The sequence below is a fragment of the Pocillopora damicornis genome, chromosome 4 (genome assembly GCF_964200805.1).
Source record: "Pocillopora damicornis chromosome 4, jaPocDami1.2, whole genome shotgun sequence".
Lineage (NCBI taxonomy): Eukaryota > Metazoa > Cnidaria > Anthozoa > Scleractinia > Pocilloporidae > Pocillopora > Pocillopora damicornis.
The window spans coordinates 28,736,916-28,756,240 of NC_142673.1; the positions used below are offsets into that span (position 1 = coordinate 28,736,916).

At 40.5% G+C, this 19,325-nt stretch overlaps 2 protein-coding genes across 2 annotated transcripts in view; one reads left to right on the plus strand and one right to left on the minus strand.

Moving 5' to 3' along the window:
* LOC113682595 (spectrin alpha chain, non-erythrocytic 1) overlaps positions 1 to 12,238 on the plus strand; it is a 28,604-nt gene extending 16,366 nt beyond the window's left edge. Inside the window, exons 31-61 of the mRNA XM_089202863.1 lie at positions 97 to 241; positions 386 to 502; positions 783 to 847; positions 980 to 1,079; positions 1,683 to 1,831; positions 2,084 to 2,132; positions 2,565 to 2,815; positions 3,212 to 3,374; positions 3,747 to 3,831; positions 3,950 to 4,134; positions 4,661 to 4,765; positions 4,873 to 4,982; positions 5,505 to 5,603; positions 5,677 to 5,797; positions 6,066 to 6,187; positions 6,299 to 6,431; positions 6,646 to 6,744; positions 6,858 to 6,905; positions 7,192 to 7,303; positions 7,422 to 7,498; positions 7,670 to 7,806; positions 8,151 to 8,223; positions 8,352 to 8,468; positions 8,687 to 8,802; positions 9,232 to 9,295; positions 9,662 to 9,774; positions 9,871 to 10,020; positions 10,176 to 10,331; positions 10,681 to 10,827; positions 11,218 to 11,368; positions 11,621 to 12,238. Coding sequence (XP_089058989.1) covers positions 97 to 241; positions 386 to 502; positions 783 to 847; positions 980 to 1,079; positions 1,683 to 1,831; positions 2,084 to 2,132; positions 2,565 to 2,815; positions 3,212 to 3,374; positions 3,747 to 3,831; positions 3,950 to 4,134; positions 4,661 to 4,765; positions 4,873 to 4,982; positions 5,505 to 5,603; positions 5,677 to 5,797; positions 6,066 to 6,187; positions 6,299 to 6,431; positions 6,646 to 6,744; positions 6,858 to 6,905; positions 7,192 to 7,303; positions 7,422 to 7,498; positions 7,670 to 7,806; positions 8,151 to 8,223; positions 8,352 to 8,468; positions 8,687 to 8,802; positions 9,232 to 9,295; positions 9,662 to 9,774; positions 9,871 to 10,020; positions 10,176 to 10,331; positions 10,681 to 10,827; positions 11,218 to 11,368; positions 11,621 to 11,749 — 3,688 coding nt within the window. The 3' untranslated portion in view covers positions 11,750 to 12,238. The remainder of the gene's footprint in view (positions 1 to 96; positions 242 to 385; positions 503 to 782; positions 848 to 979; positions 1,080 to 1,682; positions 1,832 to 2,083; positions 2,133 to 2,564; positions 2,816 to 3,211; positions 3,375 to 3,746; positions 3,832 to 3,949; positions 4,135 to 4,660; positions 4,766 to 4,872; positions 4,983 to 5,504; positions 5,604 to 5,676; positions 5,798 to 6,065; positions 6,188 to 6,298; positions 6,432 to 6,645; positions 6,745 to 6,857; positions 6,906 to 7,191; positions 7,304 to 7,421; positions 7,499 to 7,669; positions 7,807 to 8,150; positions 8,224 to 8,351; positions 8,469 to 8,686; positions 8,803 to 9,231; positions 9,296 to 9,661; positions 9,775 to 9,870; positions 10,021 to 10,175; positions 10,332 to 10,680; positions 10,828 to 11,217; positions 11,369 to 11,620) is intronic.
* Positions 12,239 to 13,687: 1,449 nt separating this feature from the next.
* Positions 13,688 to 17,856, minus strand: LOC113682999 (uncharacterized). The gene is made up of 2 exons (XM_027200203.2): positions 17,695 to 17,856; positions 13,688 to 16,308 (listed from the first exon to the last, which is right to left on the minus strand). Exon 2 carries the CDS (start codon positions 16,305 to 16,307, stop codon positions 14,097 to 14,099), a length of 2,211 nt encoding a protein of 736 aa, XP_027056004.2. The 5' UTR covers position 16,308; positions 17,695 to 17,856; the 3' UTR covers positions 13,688 to 14,096.
* Between the last annotated feature and the right edge of the window lie 1,469 nt (positions 17,857 to 19,325).

The window sequence follows — 19,325 nt, forward strand, 5'->3', positions numbered from 1 at the left end:
TCACTACAACTCAGCACAACTTTAGGTGGGCTGAAGATTTTTTCCAGTTTGCTAAGAGATTCTTTCGTAATAATTTTTTTCCCCAAAATAATTCAGGGATGCTGATGACACCAAGGCTTGGATTTCAGAGAAAGACACTGCTCTTTCCACCTCAGATTATGGTCGGGATTTGGCTAGTGTCCAGGCCTTGCAGAGAAAGCATGAAGTTTTGGAGAGAGACTTGGCCGCATTGGAAGAGAAGGTATGGTAACTAGTTCGTCTCCCAAAGCACTTACTTTTATAATGGATATACCGGCGAAAATTCCCTGTCGAATGGAATATAAGTTTTAAATCTGGATTGATATCACTCTGTTACTGAAAAATGACATTTTTTTGTCGTCATCAGGTTCGTGAACTCAACGTGGAAGCTGCTAAGTTAACATCCAGTCATCCGAATGCAGCACAAGACATTGAATGGAAGAGACACGAGCTAGAAGAAGCGTGGGCTAATCTCAGAGAACAGGTACACCAACTTCTATAACTCCAATTGAAGTTATCCTTTATACCTTCGCTGTCCAGATCTGACCTCAAATTCTCGTTTTAAGCCTGAACGGACCATTTCTTAAAAACTTGGAAGAATGCCAGGTCACTTTATCAAGATATTTTTAATTGACGGAACTTTATTTGACTCTCATTGCTACACTTCGCGTTTTCATTCGGTTTTTAAGTGAGGTTATATGTAAATCAGTCTTTTAATAGTGAAAGGGATGGTAGCAATTTTTTGTATTCGTCTAAAATTTTAGGCGGCTGCAAGAAGGGGCAAACTGAGTGACTCGTCAGATTACTTCCATTTCCTCAACGAATTCAGGTAAGTGATGGACTTGTCATTTGGTGAACATCCTAACAAATTGTTTTTATTTTTTATTCGGCGTAAGGTGTTTGGTCCAGACACAAGTTTCTGTTAGGTAGCATGTAATTTTTTTTTCTTTTCATATTTCAGAGATCTTACTTCATGGATCAATGGTATTATGGCATTGGTAACTTCTGATGAACTTGCAAAGGATGTGGCCAGTGCAGAAGCTCTGTTGGACAGGCATCAGGTATAGAATGAATACTTTTACAGAGATTTCACTCAGACTTCAGGACCTAAACGTTGTCTTCCTTTTTCCCCACATTGCTCTCTTCGCTGCAAAGGTATTCAATATCGAAAATTACTTTCATATTTCAATACAAGTCTGCGATGTCTTTTGAACTAGACAACCGAATGAGCTGTTAATTATCAGCTGTGAACGTTCTTTGCATATAAACCAATTCTAGAGCAACAAGAAATTCTTTAGGTCGTGTAGTCTGCTCGTCCGGGTCAGAATGGTTCTGGGAAGGACTGTTTTTGGTAGCGCTCACTGACGTTTCGACAACCTTAGCGGAAGTAATTATCACCCGTACGAGCAGACTACACGATCAACTTTAACTCCGAGCTTGGAAACATTTACAGGAAATATATTTTGAGCCTATTTCGAGGTATTTGCATCAAGTCGACTATACTTTAATATGTAAAAAGAAAATAAGTTGTCTTTCCTGGTGCAATCCAATCATACAAAATACACATATACAGGCAAACGTCACTCTGCTTTTATATTTCTTAACTGTGCAAAATTTTATAGACATATGAATTGAATTTATGGTTGGGATTTGCTTTGTTAAAGGAACATCGCGCAGAAATTGATGCGCGTGACAGCGAGTTCCAGTCGTTTGAAGATTTCGGCAAGAAATTATTGGACAAAGAACATTATGCTAGTCCCGACATCCGTGAAAAACTGGAGACCATGGCTACAGAACGAGAAGAACTGGAAAAGTAAGGCCATTAAGTTTAATAATTTGATCTCTTAAGTGAAAACAATTCCTTATGGATGAATGATAGCGCTGGGATCTGCTAAACACTTTCATTTATGTCTCTGTTTCGTCGAACCAAAGGCGCATTGCACACTGTTGTTTTCCGGTAGTTTGCGATCGCATACGCCAGAATTTTCATTTCATCAGTACTTCTCTTTTTGTCTCCTTTATAAAGTTAAGATGCGGTGATTATTGAAAATCAATTCCTTTTCAGGGCCTGGGCTTCTCGCAAGCAAAGACTCGATGAATGTTTGGAGTTGCAGGTTTGTGAACATTCATATTGTGATGGTGTCCAGAACCAACCAAAATTTTTTGTATCTAAGCTTTTTTTGCTGTGCGGCAATGAACACAAACACGATGAAAAATTTTGTCGTCCCAAAGTGAAGTGGGTTTGAATTAATTGGCGAAAGTGATCCAGCGTTGAATTAGATTTGCTTCACTGCGCTTTGCAATTCGTCCTAAGTCAGCCAATCAGATGCAAAGCTGAAACCAACCGTGACTCGGTCACTTGTTTTTCTCCCGCGCTTATGGCCGTTTTTAGGTTCTGAGTTCTTATTGGTTCCCTGAGATATTTTCCTTTTCCCTGATTGGTCATTTTGATTGCTTTGGCTCTGATTTTACGACAATCAGTTGGAAAGTGCTCTGTAATTGAAGGCTTTATGGCATTATTTGACGTACGGCTTTAATGTTAACAGTTATTCAATCGAGATGCCGAACAACTGGAGCAGTGGATGGCGACACGTGAGGCCATCATTCAGAGCGAAGATGTCGGAGAAGCAGCGGAGGGTGCTGAAGCTCTGATCAAGAAACATGAAGACTTCACAAAGACACTTGCAGTGCAGGACGTGAAGATCAATGCTCTGAAAGACAATGCTGATCGGCTGATTGATAACAATCATTATGACTCTCCAGCTATTGCAGAGAGGATTTCTGCAGTCTTAGCGAGGTGACCTGAAAGTTATCTTCAAACACGGATAATAATCTCAATCTTTTTGTTCGAATGTAGAGCTTGACGTGTAACCACTACTTTACGTGGAAATACACTATTTAAAGATTTTTTTTAGCCAGTTTTCGCGTCATTTCCGATTAATATAGTCAGAGATACATTTAATTCTGTTTCTTATTTTAATTTTTCGATGAAACAAAGGCTCTTTTCCAGTTTATCTCAAGAATACCTCTGCAAAGAAATTTGCTTGGAAATTTTAAATTTGGTTTTTGCTTCTTAAACGTAACTGAGTTTCCTCACTTACGACTTTCGTTGTGGAAGATTTTTCACTCTGGTGATCAAAGTACACTTTTCCCAAGTTTCAAATTTTTATTATTTTGTTGTTTTGTGTCTCAGATGGGCTACTCTGAAGGCAGCCTTGGTTGAACGCCGATCAAAACTGGGTGAGTCCAAAACCATTCAGCAGTTCAGTCGTGATGCTGAGGACATTGAAGCATGGGTCAGTGAAAAGTTACAGACAGTGCTGGATGAATCTTACAAGGATCCAACCAACTTACAGGTATTTTTTCAGCCATCAACTAATGAGCCTGTGAACAGGCTGTCATTTCTGCTGCAACACGAGTGACCTAGCTTTCGGATTTGAGCCGGTGAGCGAGGTGGGCGTGCGAAAGGTCTGTAGAAGTACGGAAATGAGTGCCACACCGACCCGTCACAGACCTCTCGCGCCGAGAGGTCTCGTGACTCGAATCTCGTGGGTCAGCCGCTCGTGTCGCAGCGTTCGTTGGCTGAATATAAGCTCTACAGATTATCCTCCCAGCTTAGTGCTTTAGTTTAGAATTTTCACTCTTGCCAGTTCAGGGTCAAGTCCCAGCTGGGTCATTGTGTCATGTTTGTTGCAAATAGGATAATTGTGCCTACTGTTTATTTTCAGTCCAAGTTCCAAAAGCATCAGGCGTTTGAAGCTGAAGTCTCAGCCAATCAGGAGAGAGTCTTGGAGACCATCAACCTAGCTGAAGGTAAGCAGCACTGAAATAGTTAAGAACAAAATGGCTTGAAGTTAACATGTTAATTCAAGCACGTGATTATAATTCGAGAAAGTAATCGTCAAATTGTTCGTGTTTCTTGTTCACGTAGGTCTCATTGAGCAGCGCAAGTGTGCCGGAAGTGAGGAGATTGTGAAAGAGAGAATCACCAAACTTCAGCAGCAGTGGGAATACCTAGTACAGAAGTCCAATGAGAAGAGTCAACATCTGAAGGAATCTAATCAACAACAGCAATTTAATACAAATGTTAAGGAACTGGATTTCTGGCTGGGAGAGGTGAGAACGCCACGCACATAAATATGTCTTTGAAATTGTCATCTTCTCTCGATTTGCGACCTGGACACGGCAAAAATCGGCGTTTTTGCTTTGTATTTTGGATATAAGGTTACACTGAACCCAAGGCCATGCTTGGGATAAATCTCCAAGAGCTACACAATCAGACTCGATTCATCTACGGTAGTTTACGAATAGACTCACCGGAAGTCAAATCGTGTGTTAACATACCGGAAATCGAGAGGTGTGAACAGTATGAGAAAATGAGCAGCATGAGAAAATGACAAGAGGATGAGCGCGCGACTACCCTCTCGCGTTCGCCTCGCCCTAACTTTCGCTCCCCGGAAAAATGCTATGAAACGAAATGTTACCTGTTCTGTTGGCGTCAATTGTTGGGGAGTAATATGAAGATAAAAGGTTGTAAAGGATATCTAGAACTGCGGCTAAGTTCAGGTTGATACCCACAGAAATACAGTGTGGTTAACATTCGGGCTGTTTTCATTATTTCCCTTGAAATGTTCTCTTGTAGGTTGAAGCTTCCTTGTCTCACGATGATCATGGTCGAGATCTGGCCAGTGTTCAGAATCTGATCAAGAAGCACCAACTTGTTGAAGCAGATATTGCTGCTCACGAGGTTTGTCAGAAGTTAACTACTGGTTAAGGCACGTTTGCTCTCGAGGTTTGAAGATGAGAAAAAAATATATTTTGCACTTATTCTGTGATGATTGGTTTTTTTTTCAGGATCGTATCACTGATCTTCAAGCCCAAACCCAGCACTTCGCTGAGGTTGGCCATTTTGATGCTGACTCACTGCAAGACAAATCCCGCATTATTGCAGAACGCTACGACAAGTGAGTTAACATTTTACCAACATTTTGTTTTCGTTAGTTAGTATTATTTTTTATTTAGGAAGTGAAACGAGATGAGCTACACGACCACTTTGACCTTAACACGACCCTTTGCAAATATTTATTCGCACCCGAAAACCCCTGTTATCGTTATTATTAGATACTTCGAACCACGTTTGCGGCAAATGGGAATGTCCAATTCATTTCTTATTTCGTTCACGTCTCCTCCAGTCCTGTTTTCGAAAAGCAGAAAATGGTTAGTGTAATGTCTCCTTTTCACATGAAATGCAGATACATACATTTTCAATTTATTTAGCTTAGGGCTGAAAGAAAAAACGAGGACAACTGTGGTTCATTGTGTGCCTTTTGCCGTTCGCGAAAGCGTTTTTCTAGTCTTCTTTATGAACAAAATATTTTCCTCTGTTTTGAATAAATATTATTGAAATATTGTATTGTTTTAATTTTACCTTTGTAATCTATTTTATTTTATTTTATTTCATCGATTGATGTATTTTTTCTGCTCAGAGTAAAAGACATGGCCGCAGATCGCCATAAGAAGTTGGACGAGTCCAACGCTTTGCACCAGTTTTACCGAGATGTGGACGACGAAGAGTCCTGGATAAAGTAAGTGGCCACTTTGTGAAGAGCCTGTCTTAACATAAGTGGAAACTAAATTTTTGTCGGTGTATCTCATTAGGGAGAAAAAGCTATTGACCAGCTCTGAAGATTATGGAAAGGACTTGACTGGTGTACAAAACCTACGTAAGAAACATCAGCGTTTGGAAGCTGAATTGAACACCCATGAGGCCAGAATTCAGGTCAGGAAACAAAATTCGTACTTCTTTCTGTTAGTGTAATAAACAGGTAGTTTACTAGAGCGCGTTAGATAATAGATAGTCTATAGCCAACTCGGCGCTTTGCGATGAACGAGTCCGTTGCAGCTTAGCTATGAAATATTGGCTTTTATACCATTGTGGATGGGCCTATCGAAACTCTAGAATTGCAATATCCTTCGATATAGTTTTAAAAAGTTGAAAATGCGAGTAGAAGTTTTGTTCACTTGCGAATAACTTTTTGTTTCTACAGGCTGTACTACTGTGTGGCCGTAAATTTATTGACGAAGGACACAGTAGCTCTGATGAAATCAAAGCTCGCTGTGATCAGCTGCAGGAAAACTGGGACGAACTGAAAAACCTGGCTGAGCAGAGGTTTGTTTGTATTCAGTTACATGCGTAACAGTTTGTCCAGTATGGGGATTTATTTAGTCTCCGTGATAAATCTGACTTGTTCTGAACGATGTCTGCGGTTTTATTTTTTAGGCAGCACAAGCTAGATGAGTCTCTGGAATATCAACAGTTCAGCGCTAATGTTGGTGAAGAGGAATCGTGGATCAATGAGAAGAACACTCTTGTTGGAAGTGACGACTATGGTGATACACTGGCTGCAGTCCAAGTACGTTAATTGTCCCTCCTGATACTTGGGGTTAATAGCATGTTCTAAAGTTAGTTGTGAGGTCAAACAAAGTTAGTATTTTAACCCTTTCACTCCAAAGAAAGGGGGGCGAATACTGATCTTAACGTTTTATAAGTTCAACCTTCAATGTTCATAATTTTTACATCTATGCCCTTATACAAAACTGATTCATCTTATGTTGGTACTTATCTAGGGTCTTTTAAAGAAGCACGAAGCATTCGAGACAGATCTTGAGGTTCATCGGGAAAGAGTTCAGGACATTGAAGATGCTGGCAACAAGCTCATTGAAAAGGTTAACTTCAATGAATTTAGAATCATTTATCTCTTTCGTTTCCGTATCCTACTCTTTTTGTTCTTATTAAGAATTCTAAAATGCAACCTGACAGTGAGTTTTTCTCTCTACAGGGTAACCACCAATCTGAGTTGATTGACCACAGGATTGCATCCATTAAGGTAATGACACCATCAGCCAAGACCTGCACTTGTTGATTGGCTACTGACTGAGTTCTTTGTTACTAGTTGGTCATGCAGCTGAATGGTCACACGAACACGACGTTCCTCTCCAAATCACCTCTCGAATAGTCAAATTCAGAATAAAATTTTCGAATTAAAAAACCCGAGCAAGATTTGTAGAGCTTCTCCATTTTCCTAATTTAATACATGGACCTTGTAGTGACGCTACGAGTTGTTGGCTTTTGGTCAGTTTTGAACATCTTCGTCCGGTTTCTGCTTTATATAGAGTAAACTTACCGAGTTGGAGAGAATGGCGTCCTATCGCAAGTCCAAGCTCAATGACAACTCAGCTTTCCTGCAGTTCAATTGGAAGGCCGATGTAGTGGAATCCTGGATTGGTATGTTTAAATTTTGGGTTTTGTTGTTTTCCTTTTTTCTCTGATTGATCGCTGCAATTTTCTCTTTGAGTGTATTGCTTTGGTTTTTAAACTTAGCTGCTCCATTTGTGTGTTTTAGGTGACAAGGAAGGAATTGCTCGGTCAGATGATCTGGGGCGCGATTTGTCTTCGGTGCAAACACTTTTCACCAAACAGGTAAAGTGCAAGATGACATTCAAATAAGACAACTTAAGTTAATTGTTGAGGTCTTCCTTTGGTTGGCCTTGACTTTCGGAGTTGAGTTTTTAGCTAGTCGGTAATACCAATAAATCTTCGGTGGCATCGTATAAAACAATTTTCCGTCTGTGCTGTTTTTCTTTTTACCAGGAAACCTTTGACTCAGGTCTCCAAGCATTTGAAAACGAAGGCATTGCACGTGTGACTGCGCTGAAAGACGAGCTTGTCCAATCACAACACGAGCAGTCGCCTGCCATCATCAAACGTCATGATGACCTTATTAGGAGGTGGGTACTTCAAGCCTCATGGCCATATGAGGGGCAACCGCGTATTACACTGGCGATGAAGTCAAAACAATATATTGCAGAAGAATGATAGAAAGTTTGATTGACATTCTGAGAAAAGACTTACCAGCCGTTTTAGAGCGGCATAGCTTCTCTTCGTTATAACGTTGCTCAATTTTTCTTAGATCTAATTAACTTTTAGCGCTACCACAATTTGTTTCTGCTTCTCTTACAAAGAGTCACAAGATGAATGTAGACTTCGTTGTCTATTTTATAGCGATATCGTTAGTTAATATTGGAGCTTGTTGTAGCAGTTAGGTAAAATTTCCTTTCTTTTACACTCTCAGGTGGGAGCAGCTGCTGGAAGACTCTAAGACTCGAAAAGAACGACTTCAACATGCCCAGGATCAATACAAGAAGGTGACTACTTGTTTGTGTGTTTTTTTTTCCTCCGTTTTGCTTGTTTAGCTGTAGTTTCGGTCGCCTTACCTTCCACGTTGCTCAGGAGTGCATCACTAATGAACGCTACTGTCTTTCTTTTGTCTAAGGTGGAGGACTTGTTCCTGTTGTTTGCCAAGAAAGCCTCTGCTTTTAACAGTTGGTTCGAGAATGCGGAGGAAGATCTGACCGATCCAGTGCGCTGCAACTCTGTTGAGGAGATACGTGTAAGTAGCCTCACTGAACAGGCGGGAATAAGTTTGTTTTTCATCTTCCCTGTCGCGAATCTTGCTACTAAGAACAGCAAGCGCGGGTGATCCGACCGGAGACGTGAGAGGCGAAACTCATGACTTTGATTCAGGCGCTTTCTTAAGTAGAATCAATTGTATGTTGCTTATACCAATCATAAATGTAATTTTTAGCTATTATTCTTTCGAAATTTCAGGCTTTGCAAGATGGCCACACCCAGTTCCGCGCTTCTCTGGACCAAGCGGAAGACGACATTATGATGTTGAGGAAGCTTGATCGTCAGATCAAGAGCTATAACGTCTCCATCAACCCGTAAGTTTTCTAATGTATTGTGAAGATCATTGGCTTACCTTCATTTTAAAACTACATCTGACAGATTTTGTTCCAACTTCTCACACCTGACATAAGTTATGCCCCATTCATATTTAACTGTTAGGAGAGTAATTTTTGGAGCAAATCCTGTCTGAGACCATAAGTGATGGCTTTGCTTTGAAGTTTTTTTTTAGTAAACAGAGAGCGTGCCAGTAACATTACCTATTCACGTCAGCGTTAAAAGAGGCGTGTGATGCTAGAAGCCTTCTTGGCACTATTCGTGAAGATAAATCTGCTGAAATGGAGACGTTTAGGGCACGGTTTTGCTCAACAACGGATACATTAAGGCTCAATAAGTGACCCATAGACTTGAAAGAACCTGTTGATTCATTTAAGATGGTGGTGAAAGAGCCTTTTCGTTCTTTTTAGTTATACTTGGTTTACTATGGAAGCATTGGAAGACACGTGGGAAAATCTGCAGAAGATTATTGAGGTTTGTAGATTCTATTTCGTCTTTTTTTTCTCTATTAAGATACAACAGGTCGCAAATGCTATCATCCTTCCGTGAACATTTCTTACAAATGGCTGGAAATTGATTTGGTTTCTCTCCTTGGACTGGGTCTAAATTATTATACAACTTTCAAGCCTGGGAGGTGAAGTGTTTCAAAAGAATATGCCTATTACTTGTCAGTTTTTCTTTTCACAAGCCTCTTCTATTGCGAAAATCCTACTCGGAACTGTCTTCCATGCCGAATGAATTGAAAGGAGGCTTTTGGATTGTATGGGAGTACCTTGCCTCGGAAATGAAATGAAAGATTGACTACGAATTCAACGTAATGTATCTTCGTTTTGTTTTTAGGAACGCGAGGATGATTTGCGCAAAGAAGCCCAGCGTCAGGAGTATAATGACAACCTCAGGCAGGAATTTGCACAAGCTGCCAACTCGTTCCACGCTTGGCTCTCTGATACAAGGTACGATGAACAAGTTTGCCTCAGGAGAACAGTGGATAATAAAGCTTAAAAAAATCCACGAACGTTTATTTAAACTGTATATTTCATTTTTCTTAGGGTTGCAATGGTTGACGGTCAAGGGGACCTTGAAGATCAACTGGCCGAGGTCAAGAAGAAGAGTGCTGAGATAGCAGACAGGAAAGAGGACCTTAGGATCCTGGAGGATCTTGGGGCTCAAATGGAAGAGGCTCTTATCCTGGACAACAAGTTAGTTGAGTTCTTTTTAGATGCATGCCCAGAAAGCTTCGCACTCAATGTACTATAAAGTAACATTGCATGTTGTTGGTGGTGTTCACGTGCTGGACGCGTGGTTATTTTCTTCTAATACTCGTGCGTTAACACGTGTTTGATTTTTACTTAAGGTATACCGAACATAGCACAGTGGACCTTGCTCAGCAGTGGGATCAGCTGGATCAACTTGCCATGCGCATGAAACACAATCTTGAACAGCAAATCCAGGCCCGCAATACCACTGGCGTTTCTGAGGATACACTCAAAGAATTCACTATCATGTTCAAGTAAGTTTCTTTTCACTTGCAATACAAAAAGCTGTTAAATATTTCGTAGGTCGTCGAAAAAGTTGTTCGCTTTAATTCTTGGGGTTTTCATTCCAGTTTTTTGCATTTAAAGCTGTGTTGTCTTCAGGAGAAGGCCATTAGAAACTCGAGATTACACTCGACTTCTTGTTTTGAAATGTCACTTTTTCGGCTCTTAAAGTCAACATTAATATTTATGGCTCTTGAAAAGTTTTCATTTTTGTTAGCTGTAAGGCTGTACCACGGTCCGTATTTGAATTTTTCGTTCGTCCTTCAGTCATGAATTGTGTTTACTCAGCACTTGATCTCTCCCCTCTAATCTCTTCAACAGGCACTTTGACAAGGATAAGACTGGTTACCTGGATCATCAAGAATTCAAGTCATGTCTCCGTTCTCTTGGCTACGATCTCTCCATTGTAGAGGAGGGCGAAGAAGATCCGGAGTTCCAAAGCATCCTCAGAACGGTGGATCCCAACGGGTAAGTGGCCTGGGCCACACTGAATTGCTTTGGCTTCACTTCCTGCTTTGGCAGGTGGTTACCGCTCATTGATTCGGTCACACCCACGTTTTCCAGCTACAGACAAAACTTTGGAAAGAATAAGGAAGAGCACTGCTCGATAGTATTAACGAATAGCTCTCTACCAGATAAGCTCACACTTTGAGTCTATGAGAATCTATAACACGACAAAATTCTTTTTTTAGAGAGAGTTAGTGGTAATTGTGCTTTCGTGTTGATACCACCGCTGGTATGTCGTAACTTTGTTGTAAAGCCACCACGCTCTCAGTTGGAACGGCGTAGATTTTTGTCTTTGTCTCTGTTTATTCTTGTGTCACTGACTGATTGTCTCTCGCTTTCAATTCTACGTAGTGACGGTGTGGTGTCGATGGGAGAGTACATGGCCTTCATGATCAGTCGTGAAACAGAAAATGTTGGCTCTAGCCAGGAAGTCATCAACGCCTTCAAGGCGCTCACTGAGGGTGGAAAACGTCTCTATGTTACTGAGGCTGAGCTCTATCAGGTAAAATCTACACCTCAAATTTAAACTTATGAGAGGGGAAGGAGAATGTAGCTTGATTGAAACTTACTAGACGTCCCAAGAGAGTCATCATATAATGCTCGTATTTGTTGAACGATTTTCACGTCCAAGAGAAGTATTTGATTTGTCGTGATGCCGGTCCTTGAAGTTTACTGTTAGTTTCCACAAAGTACATAACTGGATAATGCCTCTCTTGCTGCTTTCGATCTTGATTTCTTTGCCTCTCTTTTTCAGTCTCTCACTAAGGAGCAGGCCGACTTCTGTATTGATCGTATGAATCCTTACGTTGACGACAAGGGCCGAGAAGTTCCGGGAGCTTACGACTACAAGACTTTCTGCGAGGAACTCTTCTCTTCTAGCTAAATTAGTCAGTCCGGCATAGATTTGCAGTAATTGTGGTATGTTCCTTATTTCTGAAGAAACGAAACACCTCACGGTTTAATGTAACTGGAAGATGACAATACCCCAGCAGCTCGCTAGGTATTACTGAAGCTATCATCAACAGATTAACTGATCACAGTGTTCAAGAGAATTACTTATGTAACGTTTCTTCAGTGCATGTTATTATGTTTAGAGTGATGAGTTGTTACTTGGGTAGGGATAGCGGAAAAGTTCTGTTATATTAGCAAACAAAAATGTGGGCCAGTGCATGGTTTAAACATCAAAAGGAAGACAGTGTTCCTGAAGCAGTTGTTCATGTATCGCCATATACGATTTTATGCCGTGGAGGTGTTTTGTTGCAGAAGTTTCAAACTATGTCCTAATTGTAGTGTAGAACGGGCTATGGCTGGTTGTCGTGTGACATCATTTAGCATTAATGACCTAATAAAAGGGAGTAAAGAAATGTCTGGATATCTGTGGATGTGTTTTGTGCGGTTTGTGAAGCTGGGAGGCGAGCCAACAAAACTTATTAGGACAATCTCTGGTAAACTTACCAAAGTAAATAACGTGAAACGACACTTTTTTTAGCCAGTTGTTTGTTGGAAGAGCCGTCAGATAACTTGATGTAAAACAATCTCGTGTAGCAACTTAAGGAAATGAAGATATAAGCCAAACGAAACAAGTTAACCCTTTAACCCTTTAAAGTGCCTTTGACACGAATCTTTTTTTTGGCGTCAATATTTAGCTTATCACATGTATAAGCCAATTCCGATAGAAGAGAATTTTCAAAAGCATAAAGCTCGGATTTTTCGGGCCCTGAAGTGCTCTTATTTTGTCTTTAAAGTGTCCCGTGGACTGGTAACGAATTAGTGGGTGATGACCTAGAAAACTGTGAAAACTTTCAGTTAACGCAAACAAATCGCTCACATCTCTTGTAATTTTGTATCAGTCAGCGTTGAAATAGTCTTGAAATAATGTTCGATAGCAATACATACCTACCTTCAGCAAGCTCCACCGAGAGTTGTGATACATCGTACTCAAGTAGAAAGAGAAGAAATGGAGTTGCGAGTACGGTTCAATCCTACGAAGGAGAACTGCCGAGAAGACGTTTTCTCGCCTGCGGTGTTCAGGGCAAGATTAGAACAAAATATTCCCGTTACTGAATGTGTAGCTTGTTCCATTTTTGTTTTGTTTTCTATTGCGAAATCTATCTTAAGAATGGAGAGTTTCGTTGCTTAATAAACCCAAAGCTAACTTTTGGTTTACCAAGGGAAGGGTTTATAGATTTTCGGAAATCTAGGTTAGGAGAATCACGGCCCTTTCGAGCTTGTGTTTATGTCAATATCCACCAGAGGTTCGCACTGTTCACGCTACAAGATATCGGGACAGCTTAGGAAAGGGCTTGAACTTCAGTACAAATGACGCATTTCTGCTATTAAAATACGATGGAAACAAAAATTGGTAGTATTTTCTTACGATTAGAAAAGAGAAAATGTTGTAATGTGGAAAGACTAGTATGAGTACATCTCAAGCGCGTGAAATAGACAACTTACTTCACAACAGCTGGAAAGATATTGCAAACGTGAGCTAAATCCGCCAAACATCCCTCTTTAAACCTAAACTTAAACTTGAAAGGGCTTGAAATAACGGCCGGTCAATGGACAATGCTTGGTCAGATGTAGGTTTTGTCCGGTCAACTCTTTTGATGACCAGACATTTCGTCCGGTTGTTTACGAATGGAAAGAGGAAGTAGTTGTCGTGATAAAATTAAGCCCCACCCACCCAATCCTCCCCGCACCAGTCGACTGGTCCCTTGGGAGTTCTGTTTTTTCCTTCGTTTGGGAACGCGAAGACGATTTGGCGCTGACGCATTTCCGTGTCCGCTTCGCGCTTCGCCAAACTTGAAACAATCATAAGCGATCCTTTTCTAAGCTTTATTTTTTCACTACCAAAAGATGCATTAAGAATGTGACAGACTTATATTAATGGCCTATGATCTAGAGCAACTAAATTAGGTCGAAACTAGACTGGATGTGGCAATTCTTTCCTTCATTATTCCGACATTAAAAACCAGATAAAGAATCGTTTCCATTTTTTCCTATTCTTTATAATTTTTCAATAAAACTTTGGCTACGATTCAAAGTGGCCACTTACAACAAACTTCGATAATAATCTTACAAAAGAGTGGGCTTTCCTTCGAGGGATAGATATTTGAAAATGTTTGTAAAAACAACGAAGCTAATTGTTTGTCATATGAAAAACTTGTATAGCTGTACTTGGGAACAATTATAACAGATGGCAATCTAACATACACGTGAGTGTGTCTGTATCAACGCCTATTGGCCTTGTATCTCATATCAGGGGTTCCATCTTTTTTCAATGGACCTTGCGCCTGGGACCGAGATTGCGGAGGATGGTGCGACTGTCTGTTCGCTGCATAACGCATGTCCGGTTTCCCATCTTTCTTAAGAGGTCCTCGCGAGCTGGTTGTAGCGGCGGGGAGATTACCAAAACGCTGCTTGTTCACCGCATAGCGCATGTCAGGTGCGCCGTTTTTCTTCAGAGGTCCCTCGGTATAAACTTTAGCCAAGGACGGCCCCAAAGAAGATTTTGTTCCACCGGTAAGCGTACCAGTAACTACAGAACATGCGGAACTTGAAACATAGGAGGAGCCGCAGAGTGCTGTTCTGTTGTTTCTGTACCGCATGTCACGCGTACCATCCTTCTTCACTGGGTGAACCTTTGCTGGTACGTTGGTTGAAATTGATGCTGACGTTTTCCTCAACGCTCCAAATAATTCCTTATTTACCTTATATCGCATATCAGGTTCTCCATTCTTCTTAACCGGACCAGGAAACTCTCTCCTATGTTCCCTCAGCCTCAAGTCCCGGGAATCATCTTTGTTTTTTCCACTTTTACAGAAAATCCTTCGATTCACCTTAAAGCGCATGTCTGGCTGGCCATCCTTCCTTTTCGGGCCCGACAAGTAGCTCGCCTCTTCGTCGTCAGAATAACCATGCGAGTAACTATCTGGTGGGCTGCTGTCATATCGGTCACGCAAGTAACTGTCGTCATGTTCATCTTCGCGTGGGCTACTGTTATAGCTGTCACCTGTGTAACAGCTATAACAGTCGTCAATATGGTCACTTTCGCGCAAGTTACTATCCTCAAAGTCTTCTCCATTGTAAGATGCGGTTGGCAAGCCTTCGAGTTCTTCTCGCGGAACCTCGTGCCAGGAGTCGCCATCATATGATTCTTCGCTCCCCTGGAAACCTTCATCATCGTGACTACTGGAGTGAGACATGGAGTGGCCTTGGTCAGCTAGCCTATGTCGGGCCTCCTCGATTACCTCAAGGCATTCAGGAGAGCGTCCGATTCTTGGATCTTGCTGGATGGTGTCCAAGAAGTCAAGGCTTGTCTGTTCCAAGCGGACACAAACCAGCAACCTGCTCAGGTGAGGAAGACGATTCTTTTCGTCAAACTCCAACCATTTCATGACAACGTGAAGGACATGTTCTTCATCTTCAATTTCAAGGTCCTCATCCTGGATGATTTCCATCAAGTCTTCATGGCCAAGAGCATTGATTCCGTGTTCAGCACTTAACGAACTGAAATTGGTGATGATAATTTTCTTTGTTCTTCTTTCCAGCTCTGCAGTGTGCTCAGAATCTAATTCGCGAACCAAGCACAGGATACCCACCACATCATAGGTGTCCAGTTTGGCAATCAGCCATTCACAACAGACTTGAGAAAGTGCTGGTATTTGATAAGTACACGCGGCTCTGAGAAGACCAACAGCATTTTCGCGCTGCAGAGTCACTTTCGCCGAGTAGAGGTAACCAATGAAATCACGAAGAACATTAGCATGGATGCCCAGACGAATGGGGTGCCTTCCTTGAGAAGTACAACCTTGCAAAATGATATCTTGAAGGGCCGGTGACGCAGCCGCGACGAGGGGGCCATGCACAGCTAACTGGATCTTTCCCTGATAGTCTTCTATGGTTGTTGTGGTTAGTTCTTTCTCGAAGAACATATTCAATAGCTCCAAAAGCACATCTCCGTGATCGTCAGGTACCACTTTTATCCTTCCCTGATGATCCTGTAATTCTTCACACTTAGCTGCGAGTGCATCAATTTCAAATTGAACGGCAAAGTTGTGAAGGTCTTGTAGAGTGTCCTCATCTATCGTAAACTCACATTTATAGATGAATTTTCTAAGACACCGGAGAGTTTCTTTAGTCGATCCGTCAAGCAAAATGGCCCTCGCGGAATCTTTGACACTCCTTGCCATAAGAAGACCTTTAACATTTGGGCTGCTTGCCGCTAGGAGCATAGAATGAAACTTTTCTTCGGAGTCTTTTCTTCTGGAAATGAGGTTCACGTCAGTCAAGATTCCCTCATTTCCTGCCTGCATGTCGCAAAGGTTGTCTAGAAGAATCTTCGCATGGTCTTCCTTTTTAAAAACGAAAGTCACAGCCTTCTCGCCCAATTCCTCCTTCCGTTCTTCTACGGCCACATCTAGAAGACTGAGTGAAGACATGCTGAGAAAAAGGAATCAATATGATGATATGATTTAAACTTCAATTCCTGTAAAGATTTCCGTGATTATTCCGCATGGCGTTGGAAACTTGAAAACACAAGTGATGAAACAATATCACTAAATGTAATGGTGGAAATCATATCATGAAATTCGAAAAAAAAAAGCATTTTGAGCTTTTATTGCGTCATTGGTGGCTAAAACTATCAAACGCTGGCTTTCGATTCCAGGTAGTTTTGTCTCAGACGCTGCCATTACGACTACCGAAAAATATGGGGAACCCGAGCGGAAGTCAACAATTGGGTATTTTGTTTCGAGGGAAAGTCCCATACCCTGCTCCCGCAATCTTTGGGTTGAACGGATGCTGCGCATCATGGACAAACCTTAGCTTTGATAAAGAGATTATGATCTCTTGATTTTGATGGATAATTTTTAGTAGTAAACATCAAGAACTTCGAACAGAAAAGCAAGCAATCGGTACTAGCCATGCAGAATAACTGAATAGCTTCTCAGCGACGAATAGCGAACACTAGCAAGATATGAAAAATTGTAGAATCAGCACTCCGAGTAGAAGAAACGAAACGAAAGCTAATCAATTTGTTTTCACTTGAGTAAATAATAATTAGAGTCTTATCTTTTTCGTGGTATCGAGATCTAAAATTGGCCATGCGACTTCCGGTTTCGTTTCGTTACTTTCGATGCTTTTTAAGAAATAGTGATTATTGAACTATCATCGAGCCCAGCAGATGCTGTGGAACTAAGCTGAACTGAACGGATCTACTATTTTTGTTATCGACAATCGGCATCAATGACAAAGCTATGATATATTAGATTCAATTGATAATTCTAAATTACAGCCAGTACTGACGAACGATTATCATGTTAAAGAATTGGGTAAATCAGTTTACACAAAATGACAGTAGTGTACGGGGGTTGTTCATTTCAAGGTTTGGTGAGTTTCGACTGATAAAAGCCGCCATAATTTTCCTCAAGCTATCAGTACCAGTTTATTTTAGTTTCATGGCCTTGACGAAGCGAAAAAATGACCAAGTTTCATTCACTATTTGAAGACATCTTCGGCTGGAGTTCGTGCGAGCGCTCGAAGTGAACGCGAACTTAGTGGCCGTGCTGAAGGTTGTTTTTAATAAGTAACTTACCGAACGGCACCAACACTTTGGCTCGAATGTATTTACAAATGAATCATCCGTTTTTCTTGAAACACGTGGCAATAAATCTAATCTCTGCCTTAGTTAACCTATTGAAGTTTACTCAATTCACGGACTCGAGGAAATTCAGTAATAGATAACGTGTTGCTCCATCGGTGCGAGAACTGAATAAGATTTTGGAGTAAGATTGACAAAATGAGTATTTAGAAATTGTTTTACCTCACCTTATTGTAGTGTTGTAGTTTTTTTTCGCTAGCTAAGAGGACCACTAAAGTTCAGAACAAACAGTTGCACAGATCTTCTTCACCGTGTAAAGCTCGGAAAACTCTGTTTACTCCTAAAAGCGAAATATCTTTTATACATTGTCACGATGAGGTTACGTACATCTACGTCACCGGGAAATGTCCCGGCGATCATGTTACTATTTTAAGATATTTTGCCTGCAACTTTACATATCGCTTTCGAGAGGCTTCCCTAACCAAAACGGAAAGAGGAAGAGACTTAGAAATGTTGATGATCATCTTTTAGAAAAGAACTGCCGCTCTAATATAGCTATGAAAGAAATGGTTTTATTTTTTGAGAGTCGTGATTGCTTTTGACTAATTTCATTTTTAATTTACACCCGTTATAAAAAACGTGGCAATCTGAAAATATATTTTAGATATATACCTTCTATTTTTTCCTCAATATGTCAATACCCGTTTTCAAAAACGTTGAAAAAAGGTTTCGATAGTTCTTCTGTCATCTTCAGTTCTGATTTATAAAAAGTACAAAGATGAATTTTTCAAAACATTTTGATAAACAAAAGTGTTTATCAAAATGCTCATTGGACAAAACAAACAGTGGGAACAAAACAATGTCCTATATTTTCTTAAATTCGTGACATATCTGCTGCTATCCAGACCATATATACCTTTCCTTTTCTTATCAAAAAGTGTCTCTTTCATATAGAAGTTATTTTTCATTTTCACATTTCAGTCGAGCAATTACACATCGCTGAAATTTGAAGAAAATGAAAATAAGAATATTTAATGTGAAACTACTTTTGTTTTGATCCTATATGATAACTTTCACGTTATCGCAGAATAGTACGAAAGCATATATGACGGTTTCCAATGTTTCATACACTGGTCCCTCAAAATACAATTCAAAGATAGACCGTCAAAGACTGCATGTTGCTACTGGCATAGCACAATTTTTGTTGGCATTGAAAAGAACTAGAGGTTGTATAATGACGCTTGAAGGTAGTGCGGAAGAATACTTGTCGTTCAAGCAAAACAGAAAACCAGCCGCACCCACATATTTATGAGTACCCTGTTCCGCAAGAGAAAGATGATTCAAGAATATAGTATCTCATTGGCATTCAACCAATAATTAAATGCTAACAAATAATAATATTAACAATAGTAATAGAGATAATGATAAAAATAACTTTTAGGGTCTCGCTCGAAAGCCTCGTCGTTCTTTCTGGGCTCCAACAGTGATTCTCTATGTTTCTTTTAATTTTGCCTGTTACTTATGAAGAATTTTCCTATTTCATAGCAATTCCATTCTTGAGGCTTCTGTTTCGTACCAAAAAGGATTTCACGTTTTTGAGGATATTCCGTCGATCCACTCTTCCTCCGTTCCATCATTCTGTTGGATAATTAACTCAAGGTATCGTATTCGCAGCTTGCTCTCTTCGCAAATTTAGCGGCTATTTTTGGCATAAGTCGCTGATTTAAAGGTTAAAATGCTCTTTTCTCAAAGAAAAAGAAAAATTGCACAATCTTTTTTGTAGTAGAAAGCAAAGTTAGTTTCTTCCGTTGTGCGCTTTCCTTTGAAATCACTCAGCATCCATTTTGGAGGACCTTTC

Excerpts from the sequence above, each read along its gene's own strand:
- LOC113682999 (XM_027200203.2), bottom strand. The coding sequence starts at position 16,307 with ATGTCTTCACTCAGTCTTCTAGATGTGGCCGTAGAAGAACGGAAGGAG.